Source organism: Hemiscyllium ocellatum, chromosome 19 (genome assembly GCF_020745735.1).
Source record: "Hemiscyllium ocellatum isolate sHemOce1 chromosome 19, sHemOce1.pat.X.cur, whole genome shotgun sequence".
NCBI lineage: Eukaryota > Metazoa > Chordata > Chondrichthyes > Orectolobiformes > Hemiscylliidae > Hemiscyllium > Hemiscyllium ocellatum.
Genome location: NC_083419.1, coordinates 43905262 through 43931041, shown reverse-complemented (window position 1 = coordinate 43931041; position 25780 = coordinate 43905262). Strand labels below are relative to the sequence as shown.

The window sequence follows — 25780 nt, the reverse complement described above, 5'->3', positions numbered from 1 at the left end:
GAAGAGGTTATATAAAAATCATCTGACCAAATTTCTTTGATTTAGTCATGATCCAAAAGTTATTTTCAATTAAGAGAAAGGGTAAATGAAGCAGCTTCAGTAGTAACTTTGAACAGGAAATTTCATATAAACTTGAGATGGAAATAATTTCAGAGTTGTGTGATACAACAAGAGAACGGGAAGGATTGGATAGGTCTCCTAAACAACAGGCATAATGGATTGAAAAATTGTGCAATGTGCAAACTGGGTCAATCAACATTATAATGAATCATAGTACAGAATTGTCATGTTCTTGAAATCATTGTCGCACTGGCATGCTACTTTGTCTGTGGCAGGAAAGGTGTCAGAAAATCCTCTCAACCAGAAATCAGTTGAGTTCTCTACCATGTCAAGAGGTCATAATGTAAACTCTGGTGGCTTCCTGGCTGGCTTAATGGGAAGGGGCATGGGATTTACCTCTACTTTAGGTACTTTTTGGTCAAGGAGCTACTTACTCCTTTGCAGCAATACCTGCTCACACAGCAAGGGTGCTGTCCACCCTCACCAATCCACACAGCCTAGGGATGTCCAACTGACCCCAGCGTCCACAGACCCCCACCCTTACCTAGCTGCGAGATCACACAACCATCACCTTGTCTTTCTCCACCTGCAGCTCCAGCAGTGACCACCAATTCTGGTTGCACCTTTTGATTGGTCAGCAGCCTTTGAGGACAGGTAACCATCTTTCAAAGGGACAAGAATTAATTGGCAGGTAATTGGCTGTTGTTGACCAATTGCAGCCCACGTCCTAGTGAATCAGTAAGTTTACATCCCCATCTTTTTTTCTACACCCTCCCAGTTTTCAAGCCTGATACCAAAAGCCTATTGCCTCCATTAAATCTGGCACATACCTGGCTAGTTTTTGGTGATCTCTGCTGTCTGATTTTAAAGCAGCATGGATCAATAGCAGGTTAAAGATATCTCTCTGCAAAAAACAAAAATGTTTTAAAGAAATTAGATAATCTGCAGTCAAAAAAATCCAATTATCACAATTTTGTTCAAATTATATGACACAATACCATAACATATTCAGAGTTCAACAGCAGGAATTTAGTTTGAAGGTGGTAGCATGAATGCATTGTGCGTTTAATGGAGAAGATACTTCAAAATGGAGACCCCCTCTTGCAATGCTTTTTTAAAATAGCCTTTCTTTGCAGCTGATCCTTCACAGTGGTGGGAGCAATCCCTCTCCATAGTGGCCAAATGCTCCTGCTGTTGCATCTGGCAAATAAGGTGGGACTCGAAGCCTGCCTAATTGACAAGATCTTCAGTTTCGCTAATTTGCATCAACCTGTTCAGATGTGCTATGATACCTCTTAAGCAGATGGGACCTTGAATTCAGGTTTTCTGGCTCAGAGTCAGGAGCACTACCAAATGCCACGAGTCCCTACTTGAAAATGATCTTCACAAAGCTAAACTGGTCCTTGCGACCTATAGTAACCTGGAGGCATTTTTAAGTGGGCTTAATAGGCCTAATTGACTGCACTGCTGGTGGCCTAGCCCCGCCACTCTCCCAATCCCACAAATTAGAAAATGTGGTTGATGGCCAATAGCCCTACTTTAGCAGCTGTCCGTTCCCTCTTGGTTTCAGCATGAATTAAAAACCAAGCTCCTGTCTCCAAAAGCAAGGAAGAGAATAAATAATACATAAAAAAATCATGCATCTAATGCAGTAAAAATAAATTGAGTAAAAAGACCTCCATATCCTTCAATTTTGCTTGTTCAAAGAAATCTGACACAAAGTTATTAATGTTATTATTTTTATTCTGACCAACCTCCTGCTAAGGAAGTTTGGTTTGTGAAATGTGTTGAAAGTAATGATATGCAATACACCATCTGAAAGTGTGGTGGTGGCAAATTCAATTGTGGCATTCAAGAGGGCATTGGGTGATTATTTGAATATAAATAGTGTAGAAGGGAATGTTGAAAAAGCAGCACATTGGCGCTAGGTAATGTTGCTCGTTTGATGAGTCAATGGAGGCAAGATGGGTCAAATAGCCTCCTCCTGCACTGTAACACCTCTGTGAAGTAAAGGCCACTCCACAATGAGCATAAAATTCCAGCTAATGTAAAATTCTACCATCTTGTGACAAATCTATATGATCCCTTTAGTACATAGCTGTGAAGTAGACCTGTCTCAGTGTACAGTACATTATTTAAAACACCCTGATCCCTGATTGCTTCCTTAATATACTGATCCAGAAAGCAATCATTATTTACATTTCATGAATGTATCATCCATTCTTTTCGTTGTAGGTTTTGCTTCCCAGTGCCGTGAAAATTGAAATCCCCCATTATTATTTTATCCTTGTTAGACACACCTCTTCTAAATGCAGTGGATGTTTGTATTTGGATTTTCAAACATTGCCAAATGACAGGTTTATTTATAAAATTAAAGGGAGGGGGGTAGCATAGTAGAGTCATAGAGATGCACAGCATGGAAACAGATCCTTCGGTTCAATATCTACGCTGACCAGATATTCTAATCTAATTTGCCAGCACATGGTCCATATCCCTCTAAACCCTTCCTATTATTATACCCATCAAGATGCCTTTTAAATGTTGTTATGTACCACCCTCCACCACTTCTTTTGGCTGTTCATTCCATACATGCACCATCCTCTGCGTGAAAAAGTTGCCCCTTAGGTCTCTTTTAAATCTTGCCCTTCTCACCCTAAACCTCTGCCCTCTAGTTCTGGACTTCCCCACTCTGGGGAAAATACCTTGTTTATTTATCCCATCCTTGCCCCTCATGGTTTTATAAACCTCTGTAAGGTCACCCCTCAGCCTCTGATGCTCCAGGGAAAATAGCCCCAGCCTATTCAGCCTCTCCCTATAGCTCAAGCCTGGCAACATCCTTGTAAATCTTTTCTGAACCTTTTCAAGTTTTACAACATCCTTCCTATAGAAGGGAGACCAGAATTGCACACAATATTCTATTTGGTTTAACCCACTTAGCAAAATCACACAAAAACTCTAAGACAAATCTATAACTCTTTCCTCCCCATCTGTGGGTGATAGGAACAATTGGAGCTTTCAGGATTGAGATCAATAAGTTCTTGTTAGGTAGCTGCATCAAAAGATTTGGAACAAAGGCATCTAAGCAATGATGATAATGAGCTATGACATTATCAAATGATGGAGCAGGCTCAAAGCATAAATGGTCTATTCCTGTGCCATATGTTGCCATCACTTAAACAACATGTTTTCAGAGCTGTTGAGATTGATGTGTAATCTGATTTCAGCTGATGTTGATTATTCTGAAAAGATACCAGGAAATACCTGTGCATTACTGCCTCCAATGTTCTGAATCCGGTAACGAACTGGATTTAACAGATCCACTGTGCGACTGTAATTTCCATTCGCAAACTCTGCTATTGCCTGACAGATAGGAAGTCCCAATTCTTTACCAATTTGGTATTGATAGTTTTCACCAGGAGTTCTGAAAAAAAATTCTATAATTAGTGGTCTGATGCATATTGCTCACTGCATTTTGTCTCATGTGAATTCATAATTTTCATTAAAATGTCAATTAGCACTTTTTCCAGAAATGGATTTAAGCAGCTTTTTATTGTAGATGAGCATCATCCAATGGAAATACACAGCCTAATGTGAGACTTCACCAAAGGCTTTCTTCACAAGCAAAACAAATTTGGTATCTATGTGAATTTTGCACCAAGCTGATATTACTAGGATGAAATGTTTTTCTCAAAGAAGTTACTATTTTCATTATTTTTAAGTTATATTTTATTACTCTGTATCAGGGAATTAACATCACATTAATTCCAGTTTGGGAAACAAAACAGAGGCACTTTTGTATAACTTTACAAGCAGGAGGGTTGCCCTGGGAAACATTCAAAAACAAAACTGTGGTTTGAACATCTCAGACAAAAATAAGCATTCCTTCTTTTGCTGCATTTAAATACATAGTGTTGTAAACTTTCATTTTTTAAAAAAATTTGGTTTTTACAAAACTGGGTATTGAAATGATTAGGACCTACTTTAAACAATGTATTTAAAAGGTGACTGTATGTTTTGAAAGCAAGTTATCTGACATCCATGCCAGGCATTATGTGAAGGATTGCATGAACAATAATTGAAGGTTGAGTTATAGACGATTTGAAGCCAAGGGGTGTACAGATGCAGCTTTTGCTGGCAACAACATGATCAGTCTATGGACTGCGATAGGGTTAAAGTTAGCATTATCGATCACAGAGACCTTTCTGCCTGCCAATAAATTTGTGATTGGTTCTCAGGTAATTGACCAGCCTGCAGCTGGGAACAAGTTACAGAGAGAGAGAAAGAGAGAGAGAGAGAGAGAGAGACAAGTGTTCAGTTCTTCCCCAGCTCAGAAGCAGTCTCTCCGTTCTCTGCAGTCAAAACTCACTATAAACCTGAAGAAAACAAGTTCATCTTTCCTACAATAGTTGCAGTAAGTTATGCCTTTTAACTGATAAGTCAGATTTTTTAATAAGTTGACTGCCTTGTGTCTCTTACCAACCAGTGAATACATCCAGAGAAAGATGACAGAAGTAATATGCTGGCCAGCAGAAGAGTCATAAAGATAATCTTAACAACAAAACCCAGGAACAAAGACTATCCAAACTATCTTTCCAATTTGGCCCCTCTGCCCATAACCCAATTTATCCTGTCCGTCTGTGTGTAAGGGGGAATTTCCAAGGTGATGACAGTTTTAATTGGTGGTATTATAAGCTGATGGTTTAAAACATTTACATATAGCTAGAGTCTAATTATTGCAATAAATAATTATTCTTGTTCAGTTACAGAAATCTTGTCCATGCTTTGCATTAATCTGGGTCTGAAAGTCAGTTAAAATGGGGAACTTTACATTTTGTACAATTTTTAAATTTCTGATGACTCCAGGAAATGTAGGGCTCAATTTAACAAGGCTTGAACATTTGTCTGGAAGTGGATTAAAAACAGGCGATGAAGATTTGGAGGTGGTATTGGTCAGTAATACTGGTGAAGTAAAACATTCTGTTCTGTACTGCACTTAAGATAGCAAAGAATAATTTGGCAAGGCAGAGTTGTCCCTAACAATCTTAAGCAGACTTGGCAGGTGAGCTCGTGGTTGGAATTCCGGACACAGTTAAGAAGGCAGGTACTAGTTGGGTACTTGGGTTTAGAGGAAATACAAAAGAGACCAAGTAACCCAATGATTCACAATATTGTTACCTTCAAAGTTTCAGACAATTAAAAATGTAATATCATTGCTGTATTGCCCCCTTAATGACACATCAATCACCATTAGAATCAAATTAGTTTTTCATTTCTTAATTGAATAAAATGTTATGAACTTAATCACTAAAGTTAGTTGCCAATGTTATAAATAGACCAAACAATTAGTGAACCTGAGGGGCACAGTACAAATATGACTTTTACCTGCTGGTGTTGTAACAAAGCCATGCTTTATATCAAAACAACACTATATATTTACTTGCTGAAAATCACTGATTTAGTTTTAGAAGACCAAAGCAACATTCTGGAGACTTTGAAACAACAGCTATTAGGGATGGCTGGATGTTTACATGGTTGTACCTCAGATATTCTAGTGCCATTAAAATGGAGCTAGCCTGTATGGAAAACTACAGATAAAATCCTTGAAGGAGTGTGATTTGACTATCTCCTAACCAATTCATAAAGTAGTCAATCATTGAGATATGCAACTGGGTAAGACAGAGTATTAGGTGAAATCACCTCAGACAATGAATTTTGGCCAAAAAAGAAATTCATCCACCCATAATCTAATGTAAATAATGGTCATGGAATCCATTAGCCCTGATCATATTCAGAAAACTTGTCAGTTGGAGTGTTATACAGTACAGAAACAGACCAATTTGTCCACACTGACCAGCTATCCCATTTGCCAGCATTTGGCCCATATCCATCTAAACCCTTCCTTTTCATATACCCTCCGGTTGCCTTTGAAACGTTGTAATCGTACCCACCTCTGGCAGCTCGTTCCATACACACATCACCCTTTGCATGAAAGAGTGCCATCAGATCCCTTTTAAATCTTAAACCTATACCCTCTAGTTTTGGACTCCCCTATTGTGGAAAAAAATACATTTTGGCAGGCTCTAAAAAGATCTAACTAATCCATCCTTACAGTAACTTATGTGTGTGTGTGTGAATCTGAGTGCATGTATGTGTAGAGTACTCAATTACATTTATTAGACTGGGTGAAATCTGATAAATATTATTCTCTTTCCTTTACTAAAGCTTAACAAAGAAACTTGTCTCTGTATCTCTTTTACAGTCACAGTATTTAAATAGAAATTGACTGAATTGACAGCCACATCCTTAGAAAAATAGTTTGTGGCCAAATTTGGGTTGGCATGGTGGCTCAGTGGTTAGTCCTGCTGCCTCACTGCACCAGGGACCTGGGTTTGATTCCGGCCTTGCGGTGACCGTGCAGAGTTTGCACATTCTCTCTGTGTCTGTGTGGGTTTCCTGCGGGCACTCCAGCTTCCTCCCACAGTCCAAAGATGTGCAGATTAGGTGGACTGGTCATGCTAAAATGACCATATAGTGTCCAGGGATCTTGTAGGTTAGGTGGATTAGTAATGGGAAATATAGTGTTACAGGGATAGGATAGAGCAGTGGATCTGTGTAGAATGCTCTTCTGCGGGTTGGTATGGACTCGATGGGCTGAATGGCCTGCTTCCCCACTATAGGGATTTTATGAAGGGTAGCCATTCTACTCTTCCTCAACTGCTAGTAACAACATTCTGGAGTCAAATCTAATTGTTCATATGAAGCGTCTCACTACAAAATATCCTTTGTTGCACAAAACAGTAGCTCACTGAATGCAAACCTTTGGTTTTTCTTAGTAAAACCTTTCTTAAATTTATTGCAATTTCTCAACTATTTTCCTGATTATATCTTTCTTTTAGAAGCAGTTAATCAGTTTCTTGTGTAGATGAAATCTTACAGCTTACACAATTATCTGTTCTGGAAAATTATTTGTCTATGTAGATTTAACAATTAGCGATCTGACAGTTTAACCCTGTATTCCTACTCTTGATACATATAATTGCTAAATCTGACACTTTATTGTAAGTTGTAGGGTCTAACTGCTTAAGTGGAAATAGTAATATTCTAACAGGAAGAAAAATCCCACGGACTGAGCTATTAACCATGTTTATTTTGAAATGTTAAAGATAATGATCAAACTAAGAGGAAAAGCAGTATGATTGTACAAAGACAGTTGACAGATGAGAAGATTAGAGAGATTTTATCAAAAAAGCAAACAATAAAAAAGGAAAGTTAGAATAAGAGAAAAAGCTAGTTAGGAAGCTAAAAACAAATAATCAAGTTTCTATAAATATTTAAAGAAAAGTTAAAAAGTGGGCATTGGTCCCATAGAAAGTGAGACTGAAGAACTAAAACTGCAAACTAAGGCAAAGTCAGATAAATTGAACCGAGGAGTCAATGTGTCCCTGTGTGTGAAAGGTTAGCATGCAGATACAGCAAATAATCAAGAAAGCTACTAATATATTGCCATTTATGATGAAGGAAGTAGTGAAGTTATGCTTCAGTTACACAGGGTACTGGTAAGATTTCAGCTGAAGCACTGTGCATAGCATTGGTCAACTTATTTCAGGGAATATATAAATGCATTAATACCTTGAATAGATGGATTGTCATTGAAGGATTGATTAAAATGGCTAGGCTTGCATTTGCTGAAGTTTGGACAAGTAAAAGGTGACTTGAATAAATCACATAAGATCTTGCAGGATCTTGACAGGTACATATGAGAGGTTCTTTCCTCTCGTTAGAGAATTTAGACCAAGGATCACTATTCAAAAAATCAGGAGTCAACCAGTTAAAAAGGAGATGAGACACAATGTTTCTTTCTCAGAGGGTCTTGAGTCTTTGCAACTCACTTTCTGAAAAGGTGGTGGAAACAGAGTCGTTGAATATTTTTAAAGCAAAGGTGAATAGGTACATGTTAAGCAAAGGAAGTTAAAGATTATCAGGATAGGCAAAAGTGCAGAGTTGAGGTAGCTGTTGGGTGAGCCATGATCCTTCCAAATGCAAAGCAAACTTGACATGCTGGGTGGCTTACTCCTGTTCTTGCATTTAGTTTTCTAAAATGCTTTAAATTCTGACTCTCAGAGTAACTATGTTAGATGATTACATTCCAGCATTTTGGTATTCAATTCTGTCCCTTGCTTTGAGTTGAAACAATTATTTATATTCAAAATGTAAGAACAACAAGGGACAATGTGCAAGAAGGGTTCATTTTCAGTGAATTACTTATAAATAGGTAAGATTTTCAGTAATATCACAATGTATCAACAGATTGGTATCCAGAGTCTGCAGTCTGGGAATAACTCCCTTGAGAGAACCTATTCTCAAGCCTTTAAATGGCTGGAAGTGTCTGATATACAGGCATGCTTACTTGGAGAGTTCTTGCAGTGATGTGATGACCTCATTTGCAGTGTCAATCTCTTTAGCTCCAAGCAGTGACATCAGTATATGGGCATCATTGAAGATAAGAATCTGGTCTTTGGCATGATCCTTGGTGACTCTAGCAAGTTTCTTCCATTGATTGTCAACATTAACACCTGTGGAAGACTGTACTGTCAGTGGAACAGGGGATTTGGCTTGTTCTTTCAGTCTTCATAATTGTCATTTAATTACGTGATCATCAACACAGTAACACATGATTTAATTGTGTAATCAGCAGTACAATAACATGTGAATAATTTTTTTAAAAACATGTGAATAATAGAAACAAAATAAAACACCCATTTAAACATGCTGTTCACTTCTGGGTGGAAGTGCTAGGTCTCACTTTAGACTCTCTACAAAATCTGCAACACATTTCCCAATTTGAACAATATACTCTGCTGTCTTTCACACCTTTAGATATCCTGATTGTTTAAAGGTCTCCATCAGGTCCCTTCCTAACTTCCCTTCTAAAATCTCCTCCTTTCCATCCTGACTCTTTACATTCATAATCTCTTTGTCTTTGGCGATTCTAATCCAACCCAACTAATTTCAAGATTTTACAATACATTACAATACAATACAGCACAGAAACAGACGCACCAAACCTGTGCTAATTCCTAATCCTTACTTAGACTCACAACATAGTGCCAATGAGCAGTTTTCTTCCCTCTGTTTGCCTTACATTCATCTATCAAGATGCGCCTTAAACATTGCTAATGTGCCTGCTTCCACCACATCCACTGACAGTGCATTCCAGGCACCCACCACCCTCTGTCAAAACATTTCCCTGCACTTTTGCCATAAACTTTTCTCCTTTTACCTTGAATAATGCCCTCTTGTAGTGGACTTTTCCATCCTGGATTATCCAACCTATCTATGCTTGTCATAATTTTGTAGACCTCTAACAGATTGCTTCTCAGTCTCCATCTTTCCAGTGAAAACAATCTGAGTTTATCTAAACTCTACTCATAACTAAAACCCTCCACACCAGACAACATTCTGGTAAACCTTCTCTGCAGCATCTCTAAAGCATCCACGTCCTTCTGGTAGTGTGGTTACCAGAACTGCATGTAATATCCCAAATGTGGCCTAACAGCTGTAACATAACTTGCCACTTATCAGGATTAAACTTCATCTGTCATTTCTCTGGCATCTATTTATATCCCGCTGCATCCTTTGACAATTCTCCTCATTATCTGCAACTCTGCCAATTTGGGTTTCATGTCCAAACTAATCAGACTATCTGCATTTTTTGATCAACAATACAATTTTTGATTATTTTTAAATTTTCTTCTCCCAACTATCCTTTTATTTTTTTTTTCTTTTGCCAGTGGACAAAATCTTTTTGTCTTAATTCCTTCCACCACAATTTGTGACTTCTAATTCTCTTATCTTTAGCTCAGTATCCCCTTTCTGTCACCTAAATCAAATTGTTCCACGATTGCTTTCCTTGAACTCATGGTTTTGTTGTCCACACAGCTTCCAACATTGTACACAGTTACCAAAAGCACCTCCAGGAATGCAAACTAATCTGCTGAATTTTTGCTCCGTTTGGGATAATACCTAAATGTGCAATCCCAACTCAGGAAAGTGCCCTGGAACTTTGGAAGTTTGGAGGTGTGACAATGTAAACTTCAGAACTTTAATAACTTTATGGATTGGAAGAAACAGCAATAGTTCTTTCTGGAATAAATTGTTTCCCAAGATGAAAGGAGGAACTGTTATAAAGGAATTAAAAGCAATTTGTTAATTAACCTTCCCTGGGGAAAAAGGAGTCAAAGTATCATAAACAAGCTGTTTCCTGTAAGACAGGAGTTTTACTGCTGGGTAATTAGCTGTCTCGTGACAACTGGGCAATTAAGACTGCCTACAGAAGGAATGCCCTGAAGAATTTAATGAGTTAATTGCTGGACAGGCTATTTTAAACCAAAAGCTAACGCCGAATATTACAAGGAACTGCAGAGCTACTTCTGAAAAGAAAGCAAGTTACAGACTTGTGGTCTCCATAAATGTAATCAATACTTGGGATGAAATAAACTAAAAGATTGTCAATAATGTCACACTACAAACTTGAGAGAGACAGAAAATTGTATAAGAATTCAACTCCAGAAATCTTCAGCAGCTTCGAAGAACAATACTGCACAAGGATCCAAACTGGACACTTCCAGAATGACACAGTTGTTTGGAATCATGGCTAAATTCCACCATCAATTGGATAATAGCCAAGTTCAGTTGTGAGGCTTAACTTACTTATTTGAGGGGTCTTATTTTGGTGTGACATACAGTAATGTTTACATCATTGTTTCAGTATTTGATTGTGAGATTTCTTAATGCGTAGCCAAATTAAAAGTAACTTGCGATTTACCCACAACAGAGGTAAGTTTTGGCAGATGAACATGGGAGTCATGGCCTCCCATTCTTGAAAGAATCAGGAGGTTTTTTTCCCTTCTGTCTCTCCACACGTCTGTGGTTTCTCATTGCTCATACCATAGTCTTCTCTCAGATGTAAACATGACAATCACTCACAAATAACTATAAAATAATGTGCATTATTTATTTGAAGATCAGGCTACATTCAGATTAAGTTCACTAGGAACTTATTACAACTAACTCCTTTTATTGCTCCTTCAGACTACTCAAAAAGCCATGGGCCTAATTCATCATATCTGCCAACATGTGCAATGATTGACAGCAGTTCAAGAAATATTTCTTTAAAGATGTATATCATTATATTGCAACTTTGCTCAGGTCGACTTATGCTACAGCAGTTTTCATGTCCTTTCTACAATGGAGTTGGAAATTGGGGCAATGTATCTATACTGCACAGAGTTCTCTACCCTTTGATTTGAAATATTCCAACAAAGGTAGCAATACAATTAAACCAATAACAGGATTAACAAAAAGAGATGAAAATAACTTTCAATTTCATTAGAACAGCCAAAATTACAGAGTAAATATTAGAAAGTCTGACCAAGCCATTTATCAGTGGTGGTCTTTATAGCCAAAGAGACAGACAGTCTAAAAAGGAAATTTAGGTCTTCAGGCACAATTACCAATGATAGGGCAAAGTTGTTTTTTGTGTGGAAAGTGGTGCATGCACAGAGTCAGTCAAACAGGAAGTGTCATATAGTGCTGGAGGAAGTTATAGACATCAGCACAAGTAACATATCCCATGAATGGACTTCATGAAAAAGATATAAATACTGTATTTAATTTGAAGCTTTGAGCAAGGGATAGCATTTACCTTCCATTTGGAGTCGATACAACATGGAACTTGTGTCTATGATATCCAGCATTGATGCAGTTTCAAAACAGCTTTTGGAAACCTGTACAAGGTACAGACAAAACAACATCAAGAAATCACAGCTAAATACATGCAGCGGAGAGAAATAATAAACTAATATACTTGAAGTTGCATTATCATTTCCACATCAAAACATTAGCTGTTTCACACAATAAATTATATTTTGAATTATAGAGGCTGTTTTATAAACATTGGCACAGATATTCCTTGCCTATTTCATCCCCTAAAACAGACAATTCACTTCCATCAGGAGGTACCAAGAAGTAGGGGAAGTGATGGAGGGATAGACCACATCCCAATTTATTTTACCTAATTTAAAGAATGGTGGGTCTGTTTTCCTCTAAGTGCTCTCTGGTTGGGGGTAGTGCCAAAAATCAGAAGGGAAATGTAAACTCAGTAGTGAGCATGAAGGATTCCCAAGGGCCTTCTGTCCTTCTGCTGGTATTTGAATGTTTCATGTACTTCAACTGATCCTGAGACAGGAATCAAGGGAGTTATGCTGAGGATTACACAAGAGTATCCATCTGGTTGCTAGCAAACATCATCCCTGAGGTCCATGTAAATCCTGCCTGACCATCCAACTTCCCCACTTCGTTATCACCCAAACACTAGGGCTACTCCTATTATAAGTGTACATGTTATTACATCACTAAGAAAGCTTTGGAAAACTTTTGGACAATGCACTGAGGATGGAGGACCAACTTAACTGGCCCAGTTGACACTATGTTTAACGGAACAATAAGAAAAAGCAATAATGAAACAGGCTTTTCAAATAATTGTTCTCTTCTAAACAAATCAATCCTGCTTCAAACAGTAACATTCAGCTCGTAGTAGCATTAGGTACAATGAGTAAATGGAATGGAATCTGAAATAGCTTGCAATAATACTACACTTGCGTAATATACAACAAGTAATAACATGCAAACACTATTCTCCAGGTAGTGGTATAGTAATACAATGTCTGTAAAATATCCTCTAACTGTGTTTCAAGCACAATGTGTACATTAAATGCTAAAGTATTCAGCAAACTCTAATACCACACTAATCCTTGAAATGAAACGAACTACAAAGCCTACATCTCTCGTAAAATGGTTTTCTGTTATGAATCAATGGAGGCCTGTTGTAGCTCAGTGAGTAGCTCTCTTGTCTCTTGTCAGAAAGCCCTGGGTTAAAGCCTTATTCCCGAATGTATTGGCTTCGACAAAAAACCAAGCCACAAATGTAACGAAGCCGAGTGAATAGGTCTAAATAAATAGGGAGGATTAGTGGGAGGAAGTGCACTGACATATCAAATTCAAGATGATGATTTATGTGAAGATCAACCAGCATTGTGGCAACCTGATATAGCATGGTGAAGGAAGGCTCAACTATTTCAACTACAGTTTGTACTCACGCGAGCATCGTAAATTGAGAGTGCTGAATCATAATCACCCTGTGGGAAAAGAACACAATCAATAGGACTTACCTAAGAATTACAGTATAACCACAACGTAATCACTGCTCATATCAAACATTCCAAGATATTGTACCACCCAGACCAAATAAAATACAATTCAGTTGCACGATGAATCTTGTTCCATTAGGCTTCAAGAACACATTTAAAATTCAGCTTCAGAAAGCAGTCCATATTTTATCAGTGCAGCATTTCTATTTCTTATGTCCCTTTATGAGGGCTGCAAGTACTGGATAGTGCTTTCGTCACTCACTAAGGAATATGGGACAATCTGGATCAACTGGTGCAGACTGACATAAATTCATTTTATGTTGATGAATTTCATTGAATGCATTGACTTTTGCACTATTGTATTAACTCCAGACCAGACAGGGTGTTTATGGATATCGGCTAGGTCATTTAGGCCAGAGAATGGTGAGCCTTTGGAATTGTCTTGTACAGAATGTGATTAAGGATCAAGAGGGAACTAGATATTATTCTGAGGGCAAAAGGGATCAAAGGTTATGGAGAGAAAACAGGGACAGGTTCCTGAATTAGATGGTCTACCATCATTATAGTGAATGCTGGAGCAGGCTCCAAGAACCAAATGGTCTATTCCTGCTCATACTTTCTATGTTTCTATACAACACTAAGACATATCGATGACAGTCCAATATAAATGAACTTACCTCACCTTTGGTAGCCATTACTATAATTACTATTGTAACAGGAGCAGCAGAAAGCATAGCACCCAGACTATATGTAAGTCTGATATGTTACAGCAGTATAAATTATTTGGAATTGTTAATAAACATCTGTCTCAACAGCAATCCAGTCTTTGTGGTATATGTTACAGAGGCTAAAATACAGAGGAACATTCAAATCTAAACATACTGGCAGAGGACTATGACCCAAGAGTCCACATCAACCTTTGTCAACCCCTATTTTTTCCCTGCTCCGTCAGGAGGAGTTTGGACTCAGCTGACAGAGATCACAACATTAAAGGTATTTTACTCATTTCTTTCCATCATTGTACATTTTGTGTACATGAACCCCTGCCAATGGACAAGGGTCCTGCAAACCTTGTCCTCAAGTGAAACTGACTTTATAATTCATCATAAATTCGAATGAACAAGCTGGATTCCCATAATCAGTCCAGTCTTCAATATGCTACATTGATTTTAACGTAAAGAAAAGGCTGGGAATTTTGTGATGAGTAATTCACTTCTTGAATTCTCATAGCCTGTCCTCCAACAACAAGGCATGAGTCAAGATTTTGTTAGAATGCACTCCACCAGTTTGGATAATGCAGCTCCAACAAATCAAGAAGCTTGACAGTCCAGGACAATGCAGCTTGTTTGATTGGCAGCCACTAAACTTTGACATTCTCTCCCTCAATCACCAATGCGCAGTGTGTACTATCTACAAGAAGCACTGCAGAAATTCACCAAGATGCCTTAGACAGCACCTTCTTAATACCTAGAAGGGCATTGAACACCTTGGAACACCACCACCTGCAAGTTCTCCAAACCACACACCATCCTCCTGACATCGAACTGTATCATTGTACTAGACCACATGCACTGCAGTGGTTCAGAAAGGTTGTCTACCACCATCTTCTCAAGGATATAAACATGGACAATAAAAGCTGGCACAGCCAGAGAAGCTGGGAATGATTACAAAAGTCATTGTGGCACAGTGGCTCAGTGATTAGCACTATTGCCTCACAGCACCAGGACCCTTGTTCGATTCCAGCCTTGGGCGACTGACTGTGTGGAGTTTGCATATTCTCCATGTGTCTGCATAGGTTTCCTCTGGGTGCTCCGATTTCCTCCCACAATCCAAAGATATGTAGGTTTGCTGAATTACCCATCGTGTTCAGGGATTTGTAGGTTAGGTGCATTATGCAGGGTTAAATGTAGAGGAATGGGTTTGGGTGGGAGGTTCTTCGGAGGGTCAGTGTGGACTTGTTGGGCTGAAGGGCCTGTTCCCACACAGTACGGATTCTAAAAAAATATTAGGCTTGGAATTAGTAAACAGCATGTTGTTTATTCTGTTTTTATTTCAAATTGGCTCCTCTTCAGACGTTTGTTTAAAATTGTTTTGAGTTCAAGGTCTGAGAACAGGCCATTTCCCCAGAGATCAGAACTAGGACAGTGTATCTGTGATTACAGAGGCAACATAGCTGATTGTTTTTGAATACTTCATATTGAAGCATTTTTTCCACTTGGTTTTACGAATTCCATTCCAGCACACACAATGCTGATTTTCCAGCAGGCATGTGACTCAAATTAGCTCTGGTCTAAAGTTAAGACTTCTATAGGAGGGTCCATAGAGCATCTGCCCATTCCAAATACGGGCAATCTCAAATTGGAGGCAGAATAGAGCCTTAAGTTGGTGATTTCTTTTGTCACTGACCTCTTTAGCATCTCTCAAACCCTTCCCCGTAAAATTCTTCAAAATGGCAAGCCCCATGCCCAAGCAATTAGAATCCTAGCAGGAGTTCTAACTAAAATATTTTAATGACTCTGTCCCCAGATTGACACTGTTCAAGCACAACCACTTCATTAAGCAGAAGATTAAGCATGCTTAAACTTATTTGACAATCAATTCAGCAAAATCCACTGCATGAATTAATTCTCTCTTGTTAACTTACCAAGATATTTTCAAACAGTTAGATCAGTTCTGCATCTGTCACTAATATATAAACTTCACTGAAGTAAAATCCAGCACAGAGAAAGTACAGCATCCTTTAATCCTACAAGGCAGCAACATGTGTGTGCTGGAAAATCAGGCTGTGGATGTTAACTTTTATTTTAATTTATTAATTCAAAGTAGATTTAACTGACTGGGCCAGCACTATTTGCCCACACCTACTGGTTCTTGAGAAAATGGTGGTGAGCTGCTTTTTTTGAACAGCTGCAGTCCATCTCCTGAAGTTAGATCTACAATGCTGTTATAGAGAGAATGCTGGGATGTTTACTCAGTGACACTGGAAGAACAGTAATATATTTCTAAGCAGTGTGTGGCTTGAAGGGGATCTTGCAGGTGGTGGTGTTCTCATGTATCTGCTACCATGTCCTTCTAGATGGAGATGGTCATGGGTTTGGTAGGTGCTTTCTAATGAGCTGTCAAGTGGGGTATATTCCATTCTGACTTGTGCTTTGCAGATGTTGTCAGGCTTTGTGGAGTCAGGAGATGAATTACTTGTGCAGGATTCCTAATCTCTTAGTTGCTCTGAAAGCCACAGACCTTTATATGACTAGTCCAGGTCAGTTTCTGATTAATGGTAACCCAGGATATTAATAATGGGGAATTCAGTGATTAAATACCATTAATTGTCAAGGAGTGATGGTTAGATTCTTTCTTGTTGGAGATATTCAAGCTTGGTATTTGTGTGGTGCAAATACTACCCGCCACTCTTCACTGAAGTCTGGATATTGTTCAGGTCTTTTGAATTTTGACATGGACTGCTTCAGTATCTAAGGAGTCATAAATGGTGCTGAGTATTGTGCAATCACCAGCAACCATTCCCACTTCTGACCTTCTGATGGGGAGGAAGATCATTGGTGAAGCAGCTAAAGAAGGCATGGCAATTAACAAATAAATACAAACTTAGGAAGCATTAAGTGTCCAAATTAACAACAAACCTTTTCAATGTGGTATAATGCCCAGTGCCAGTAATTATGACAGGCAAGCATATCAGAACCCTGTGAACAGATTGAAAAGACAACTGTGAAAACATTCCCATAGATATTTTATGCTTAGCTCTTATCACTATTCCCTCATAGCAGACAGTTCATCATTTCCCAACTAAGAAATGTTTCGAAGAACAGTCATAGTGAACTTAAAATGTTAATTCTGTTCCTATGTCCAGAACTGCTGCGTTCATCCAGCACTTTCTGTTTTTATTTCTGATTTCCAGCATCTCAGTGTTTTTTAAAGAATTCTCCATTGCCCTGGTAGCACAAACCTCCAGCTAACTTAGTAGATTCATAGAGTCATACAGCATGGAAACCGACCCTTCGGTCCAACTCATTCAAGCTGACCAATTTTCCAAACTAAATCCCACTTGCCTACATTTGGCCTATACCCCTTCTAAGCCTTTCCTATTTATGTTTCTATCTAAATGTTTTTTAAGTGTCGTAATTGTACCTGCATCTACCACTTCCTCTGGCAGTTCATTCCACACATGAACCACTGTCTGTGTGAAAAAGTTGCCCCTCAAGTCCCCTTTAAAGCTTTCTCTTCTCACCTTAAACATATGCCCACTAATTTTGAACTCCCCCCCCCCCCCCCACACCTTTGCTATTCACCTTACAATGTGCTCATGATTCTTAAACCTCAAAAGGCCATCCCTCAATCTCCTACGCTTCAGTGAAAAAAACCTCAGCCTATCCAGCCTCTCCTTATAACTCAAACCCTCCAGTCCCAGCGATATCCCGGTAAATCTTTTCTTAACTATCTCCAATTAAATAATATCCTTCCGATAGCAGGGCAACCAGAACTGTACACAGTACTTCAAAAATGACCTCCCCAATGCCCTGTACAATCTCAACATGACATCCCAACTCCTTTACTCAGTGCTCTGAGCAATAAAAGCAAGTGTACCAAATGCCTTCTTAACCACCCTGTTTACCTGTGATGTAACTTTGAAGGAACTATGTACCCGAACCCCTAGGTTTCCAGCAGTTATTCTTTAGGACTCATTGACTTAATCACAGATTTTCTGTTTCTCAATTTTCCCTGTTAATTATTGGGGTGATAACAGATATGACATAAGCAAGTGCTGTCACTCAATCTGACCCTATGAATTCAATTATACACCATTCATTAGAAAAAAAAGCAAATGTGAGAACAACATTCCTTCTCTACATTTTCTCCAAGACACCAGAAACTAAGGTTGAAAAAGATAATGAGAAACCTACTTCCCAAACTTCTGCTAGGAAGTGTATATCAAACCCAGTGATGATGGTTTTCTATCTCTACAATGTATCAGAAATGTATGGAATGCATTCCCATGGCTCTCTGTGTTGCTGTACTAGCTACCGACCTAACTTATATCTTTTCACGGGGCTTGATCAGGAACCATGCATTTTTGGTTTTCTTAGGTTTACCTTCCAGTTGTTTTCTGTCTCTTTCATAAACTTTAATCCATTGGTCACATCTGCACGCATCTCATACACATGTGCCAGGGAATGTGCAGACCAAGCATCACATGGATTCAGAACCAAGCCCTGATAAAAAGAACAAAGAGCAAAGGGATAAAGAGAGTCAAAATTTACATTACAGAAAAAAAAATACAAATCATGTCCCTGAATTGGAGAAACACAATTGCACTTGGGTTTCCATCTTACATTTGTGAGTGCTATGGGAGTACACTTGATGATGAAATAGGCAAGCCTCCCCGTAACTCACAGCTAATCTTATATATTCCATATTGCTGTAAAGTCTGGAGCCTGTCTCCTGCCACAGAGAGGGTTGGAGATATTACACCATCTCCCCGAACCAGCCCCATTTTGTCCCTTTAAATGAAAAGGCAAAATAAGTGAACATAAACTTTTAAACAAATGTTAATCTTCAGGGATCCATATCATTCTTACAATCTGGAACAGAAATTGGAAAGAAGGGGGATGAAAGTAAGCTATTTACCATCCCAAAAGCAAAGTATAATAGAGCTCCTTGCTGAGTCCAAGCTTTCTGCATCTCTTTTATCGTAAATAGGTATGAAAAATGTTCCATTTATACACTTCATTAAAATGTAATACTCTTACTTCCTGTGGTTTTCAGATATATTTCTATTCTCATTTTTGTCTAAAGGGAATTCTCGAGAAGGAAAGCATTTTTATTGAAAACAGCACCATTAAAGTGATGTGCCAAAGAAGCAACAATAATGAGAAATAAGTCTTTTTCTCACAGTGAGTTGTTAGGATATGAAGTGCACTGTCTGGAAATGTGGTGGTGGCTGTTTTAAGGAAGAATTTCAAGAGGGCACTGGATGATTATTTGGGTAGTAGTAGTGTACAAGGATACAGAGGAAAATGTAGAACTTCAGCACTTGGTAATTGAACCAGTCCAAGCACAATGGGCCAACTAGCCTCCATCTGCATCATAATAATGCTATGATTTGCCATTTAAATTAAATCAGTTTCCAATTTAATGTAGAAAAGTTTATTCAAATGTTGTGCCTTGTAGGTAGTGCAATCCCCTTTCAAAGAAAACAGTTCTTCTGAGCTACTGAAAGCAACATTGGCTATAAGAATGGCATGTGGGGAAACTGGCCAACTGAACTGTGTGGTGGAAATTGAGCAAGGCCAGACAGACAGATGTGCAAACCAGTTAATAGGTTTTATTAAGACAGTGCAACTGAGATATCAAGTCAGGAAGCTTGCAGCATTCACTGTCAAATTAAACAAACCAGACAGATATGCAAGGCATTCACCTTGATTGACTATTGAATGGATGGTTGACGAGTCAATCTTACAAGGTTTTGGGTGGAATAATAGATCTGAGTTTCAGTATAACTGTTTTTGAGACAACTCAGTTCCTAGAGGTGGCTCCGTCAATAAGGAAATTACTATATCCAATTCTGGCTTTTGTAACACCCTTCCTGAGACAGAAACCCAATTTACACTGAGTAACTAAATTATGCTAATTACACTGTTACATCAAATTGCTGCTAAGCCACAGGACTCAGAAATGACCTGAATAACTAGTCATAGAGTTGTAGAGATATACAGCATGGAATCAAACCCTTCAGTCCAACTTGTCCATGCCGACCAGATATCCCAAATTAATCTAGTCCCATTTGCCAGCATTTTGTCTATATCCTTCTAAACTCTTTCTACTCATATGCCCATCCAGATGCCTGTTAAGTATTGGAATTTTACCAGCCTCCACCACTTCCTCTGGCAGCTTATTCCATACAATCCAACCTCTGCGTGAAAAAGTTGTTTCTGAGGTCCCTTTTAAATCTTTCCCCTCAGTTTGGGACTCCCCCACCCATGCCCCTCATGATTTTATCAACCTCAGAGGCTGTCACCCCTCAGCCTCCGATGCTCCAAGGCAAATAACCCCACCTATTCAGCCTCTCCCTATAACTCAAACCCTCCAACCCTGGCAACATCCTTGTAAATATTTTCTGAACCCTTTCAAGTTTCACAACATCCTTCCTATAGGAGGGAGACCAGAATTGCACACAATACTCTAGTTAAAAGAAGCCACTCAAATCAGAGGGGGATCTCACATACTCCGGAGAACATCAGAACCAAAACACAGGAACCTTGGGAACAAGAAGAACAGCCTCAAGTCCAGTTCGACCAGCTGTAATCCAGATAGAATAACTTTTTTTCATTATTTGCTTCCAAAGCCAATTTTAAATAGTGTGGCCATAGACATTTCAGAACTATAAAGTTACTCAGGAAGTTAGAGGGAAAGATGAGTTTTGTAAAATTGTATATATAATATATATATCTCCATCTTGTGTTTCAGCGACAATAAACCACCATTTTATTATTAGTGTAAATGAGTCACACTAAGTAAACACGTAGATCAGACTATATGAAAACAAAGCTTAAATCCTTAAGGACGTAAAGGATTCCCCCTCAAATTTAAATGAACATTATTTCTCAAAGTTACATCCTTCTTTCCTCATTATGTGTCACCCAAATTCGCTCATTCCTACTATCTCTGACTGTCCAACCACTCATGACTCTTCTGATAGTGTACTGGTCAACACCTGCAGAATTCTACAGATCTTTTTGAATCAGGTCAGGTTTGGTGTTTACCAAAAATTATGCTAGGATTTTACACTTGAGAAATCTTCTTCTGTGCCCCATAAATTACTCTGTTAATTCTTTGCACGGAACACAATAAACCAATTCTCCCACAATGGATCATCACCAATGTGGTGAATATGCTGTGGTCCTTTAAACAAATGCTCCATTCTTTTCTCTCTATCAAATATTTTAGTTATTACTTACCTCTTTGGCAGTTTTCTCTGCCAGATCATAGAAGTTAGTCTCCACCAGGCCAAATGAGTACATCCCTTTCAAGTAACTAAAGAGGTTGAGGACACAAGGTTATTAATACAAATCAGTGGCCTTTATTGCTGACTTTTAATAAATGATTAATATGCTCTACCATGGTTGCTCTTCAGCTTATTTCAAGCAATGCATGTGTAAATGGAAATGCTGATGCAACTTCCCCCTTAGTTCACTCACTGCTAAAACATTTACCAGTGCTATTTTTACCTGGAGACTTGATTAGTCTAATACACTCCCAGCCCGCCTTCAAAATTCTATCCTCAGGAAATCGGAGGCCACTCAAAACTCTGCTGGTTGTATCCTACTACACAACAAGTCCTGTTTTGGTCACATGATCTAGTATATGGACAGCACAGTGGCTCGGTGGTTAGCCCCGCTACCTCACAGTGCCCGGGACCCGGGTTCAATTCCAGCCTCAGACGATTGTCTGTGTGGAGTTTTCACATTCTCCATGTGTCTGTGTGGGTTCCCTCCAGGTGCTCCGGTTTCCTCCAACAATCCAAAGATGTGCAGGTTAGGTGAATTGGCCATGCTAAGTTATCCATAGTGTCCAGGAATGTGTAGGTTAGGTACATTAATCAGGGGTAAATGTAGAGTAATTGGGTTAGGGAATGGGTCTGGATGGGTTACTCTTCGGAGGGTCAGTGTGGACTTGTTGGGCCAAATGGCCTGTTTCCAATCTGTAGGGATTCTATGATATCCATCTGTGAACTTATCAATTTTTCTCTTATAACTTTCCTGTAAAAATGCCTTAGGACCTATGTTAAGGGCACTTTATTAATTCAAATTAACTGTTGTGGTTCACACACATGAAATCTTGAAACATCTGTCATACTTACAAGAGATAGTTTGAGCTCGGCAAAACCTGAGATAGTTGCAGTTTTCTTTTGTGTCTTTTCAACAGACATTGAGCAATCTGCACATCAGTGAGTTTGGCTACCACATGCACAGGCACATCAAAAGGGGAATAATTGTAATAAAGTCTTCTTGAATGTTTCCCATGAAAAATCAACATATGCACTTTACCAAACAGTGAGTGGTTGTGTAATTTGCAGATACTCCTTGAACATCAATTTATTTATTTTTGACACCAAGATAATGCCACAAAGATCCTATCCTGTAACATAGAGTCATACAGATATACAGCACGGAAACAGGCCTTTCAGCCCTACTCCTCCATGCCGACCAGGTTTCCTAAATTAAATTAGTCCCATTTGCCTACAATTGGCCCGTATACTTCTGAACCATTCCAATCCATGTACTGTTCACATGTCTTTTAAGTGCTGTAATTGTACTTGTCTTTATCACTTCCTCTGGCACTGGTAACAAGACTGGAATATTTACACAGATGAAATCATCCTTTTTGTTATTTAGCATCAGAAAATGAGAAATACCAATTTCTAATGAAATGGTTCCTACTTACTCTATTTTTAAAAAAAGTAAACTAACTGAAGGTGTCAGTAAGTTCAGTTGGTTAGTTTAACAGATTGTGCTTCAGAATAACAGCAACAGTGTGACTTTGATTATCCAAAGATGTGTTTTCAAACAATAAAAAAAATACTTGTTTCAATTAAAACAAAATGATTCAAATTTATGGATTATGGATGGTGAATACAGGTAGCTATTAATGTAAAGAAGGAACAGAATAGGAACATAGGAACAGGACTGAGCCATTCAACAAAACCCCTCAACCCTGCCTAAGTCTTTTTTCAATTCAGGGGTGAACAGAAGAAGGGCAGAGCCTGAAGAAAACACTCAGTGGCTCAGACAATGTCTGTGAGGAAGGAAGGAAAGTTGGTACTTCAGGCCAACTATCAAGATCGCTGTAAGATCAACTCCGTAGTGTTCTTCTTCTCAAATATTGCCTGACCCACTGAGTGCATCTTGCACTTTTTTGCTCTTTTTCAGATTTCCAGCCTCAGCTGAATTTTGCTTTGTAGTTTAGAGCCTGAAGATAACCCAAATTAATTGAGAAGTTGAAGATGAACCATCAATTAGAGTCCAGACGGTCATAAGTTTGTGCACTTGTAGACAACATTAATGGAATACATTTGACAGTTTGATTAATTGACTTCTGTGTGTTAATACTGATGACTGCTGCAGAACAACAAAGACGATCTACCTCTGGGGAGGCTGAAGCATGAATGACTGAATTTCAAATCTAGCCTCAAATGTTGGAGATATATCCACATCCTTCCTCCCAATGACATCAATGCATATGGATGAGTAATTCCTAAAAACAAAACTACAGAATATTTTTTGACAATATTTTCTGATACATGATGGAATACGTACCCATAAAGTGGCATTTGTGGTGTCCAATGAGGAAGGGCCCGTGCAAGACAATCTCTTAACTGTTGTGCGAGACCCAGATAAAAGTAGGTATCATGAGCCAGCTTCAATGCCAATATATCGGTTGGCTGATACATTAAAATCTCTTCCCACACCTTACATGCCTTTGGAAAAGCCCTAAAGAATTTAAAAGGAGGTAAGCTTAAACATCATTACGATTTTTTATCGAGATGAATTCAGGATATTAAAGACAGTTTGAATTGGATAATACCTCACTTAAAACTTGCCAAATGCACTAATTTTTACAAATGTTGTCCCAAATACTTAAATGTGTAAAATATTCAGAAATGCAATTTTATTCATATTAATTTTCCTAACAAAAACTTGCAAGAACTTTCCAATTAGTAACATCTCTCACTCAACATTAATTAAACAATGATTGAACCTCAAGAAGGGGAGTAGAGACAACCCTGGCAATTATAGACCAGTGAGCCTCACTTCAGTTGTTGGTAAAGTGTTGAAAAGGTTATAAGAGAGAGGATTTATAATCTTCTAGAAAAGAATAATTTGATAGGGATAGTCAGCACAATTTTGTGAAAGGTAGGCTGTGCCTCACAAACCTTATTGAGTTCCTTGAGAAGGTAACCAAACAGGTAGATGAGAGTAAATTGGTTGATGTGGTGTATATGGATTTCAGCAAGGCATTCGATAAGGTTCCCCACAGTAGGCTATTGTACAAAATGCAGAGGAATGGGATTGTGGGAGTTATAGCAGTTTGGATCAGTAATTGAAAGAAGACAGAGGGTGGTGATTGATGGGAAATGCTAATCCTGGAGTCCAGTTACTAGTGGTGTACCAAAAGGGTCCACTGCTGTTCGTCATTTTTATAAATGACCTGGATGAGGGCGTAGAAGGGTGGGTTAGTAAAGGTCGGTGGAGTTGTGGATAGTGACAAAGGATGTTGTAGTTACAGAGAGACATAGATAAGCTGCAGAGCTGGGCTGAGAGGTGGCAAATGGAGTTTAATACGGACAAGTGTGAGGTGATTCACTTTGGTCGGAGTAACCAAATGCAAAGTACTGGCCTAATGGTAAGATTCTTGGTAGTGTAGATGAGCAGAGAGATCTCTGTGTCCAGGTACACAGATCTTTGAAAGTTGCCAGGTTGACAGGGTTGTTAAGAAGGCATACAGTGTTTTAGCTTGTATTAATAGAGGGAGTGAGGTCCGGAACCATGAGGTTATGCTACAGCTGTACAAAACTCTGGTGCAGCCGCACTTGGTGTATTGTGTACAGTTCTGGTCACCGCATTATAAGAAGGATGTGGAAGCTTTGGAAAGGGTGCAGAGATTTACTAGGAAATTGCCTGGTATAGAGGGAAGGTCTTACAAGGAAAGGCTGAGGGACTTGAGGCTGTTTTTGTTAGAGAGAAGAAGGTTGAGAGGTGACTTAATAGAGACATTTAAGATAATCAGAGGATTAGACAGGGTGGACAGGGAGAGCCTTTTTCCAAGTATGATGATGGCGAGCACGGGAGGGGCATAGCTTTAAATTGAGGGCTGATAGATATAGGACAGACGTCAGAGGTAGCTTCTTTACTCAGAGAGTAGTAAGGATATGGAATGCTTTGCCTGCAACAGTAGCAGATTCGCCAACTTTAAGTACATTTAAGTCGTCATTGGACAAGCATATGGACGTACATGGAGTGGTGTAGGTTAGATGGGCTTCAGATTGGTCGGCGCAACATCGAGGGCCAAAGGGCCTGTACTGCGCTGTAATGTTCTATGTTCTATAATATTTTACTTCAGCAATTATTGGCCTACAGGAATCAACCACTTAATTGCAGCTACATCTATCATCATCTATTATAATTGATATCAAATGATAGGAAAATAGGACACTTCTGTTAGTATAAAGAAAGAAATCATTTCACTTTCCAAGGAACAACTGCTGACTCTATTTTAAGTCATATTTGATTTACATCTTATTCAGCTGTAAGTGATTATCCTTTAACAAGATGCAAAAAATTTACTGATTTGCCCAAAATAAAACTTAATATGTTACAATCTGAACTTTTCATAACTACTTTATTTTTATGATGGTCACACTGGCTGTGGAAAATTGCCTGATGCTGATGATTGTGGGTGATATAAATTATGCTATTTTATGAAAATCACTCTCTGTATAA

The 25780-nt window shown here is 38.7% G+C and overlaps 1 protein-coding gene across 1 annotated transcript in view; it reads right to left on the bottom strand.

Moving 5' to 3' along the window:
- The window catches only part of ttc38 (tetratricopeptide repeat domain 38), a 45874-nt gene that overhangs the window by 4898 nt on the left and 15196 nt on the right, over positions 1–25780 (bottom strand). Inside the window, exons 5-13 of the mRNA XM_060839419.1 lie at positions 23597–23770; positions 21239–21314; positions 18374–18493; positions 16907–16966; positions 13218–13256; positions 11765–11846; positions 8468–8633; positions 3322–3481; positions 891–964 (exon numbers count right to left, since the gene is read on the bottom strand). Of these exons, the coding sequence (XP_060695402.1) occupies positions 891–964; positions 3322–3481; positions 8468–8633; positions 11765–11846; positions 13218–13256; positions 16907–16966; positions 18374–18493; positions 21239–21314; positions 23597–23770 (951 nt within the window). The remainder of the gene's footprint in view (positions 1–890; positions 965–3321; positions 3482–8467; positions 8634–11764; positions 11847–13217; positions 13257–16906; positions 16967–18373; positions 18494–21238; positions 21315–23596; positions 23771–25780) is intronic.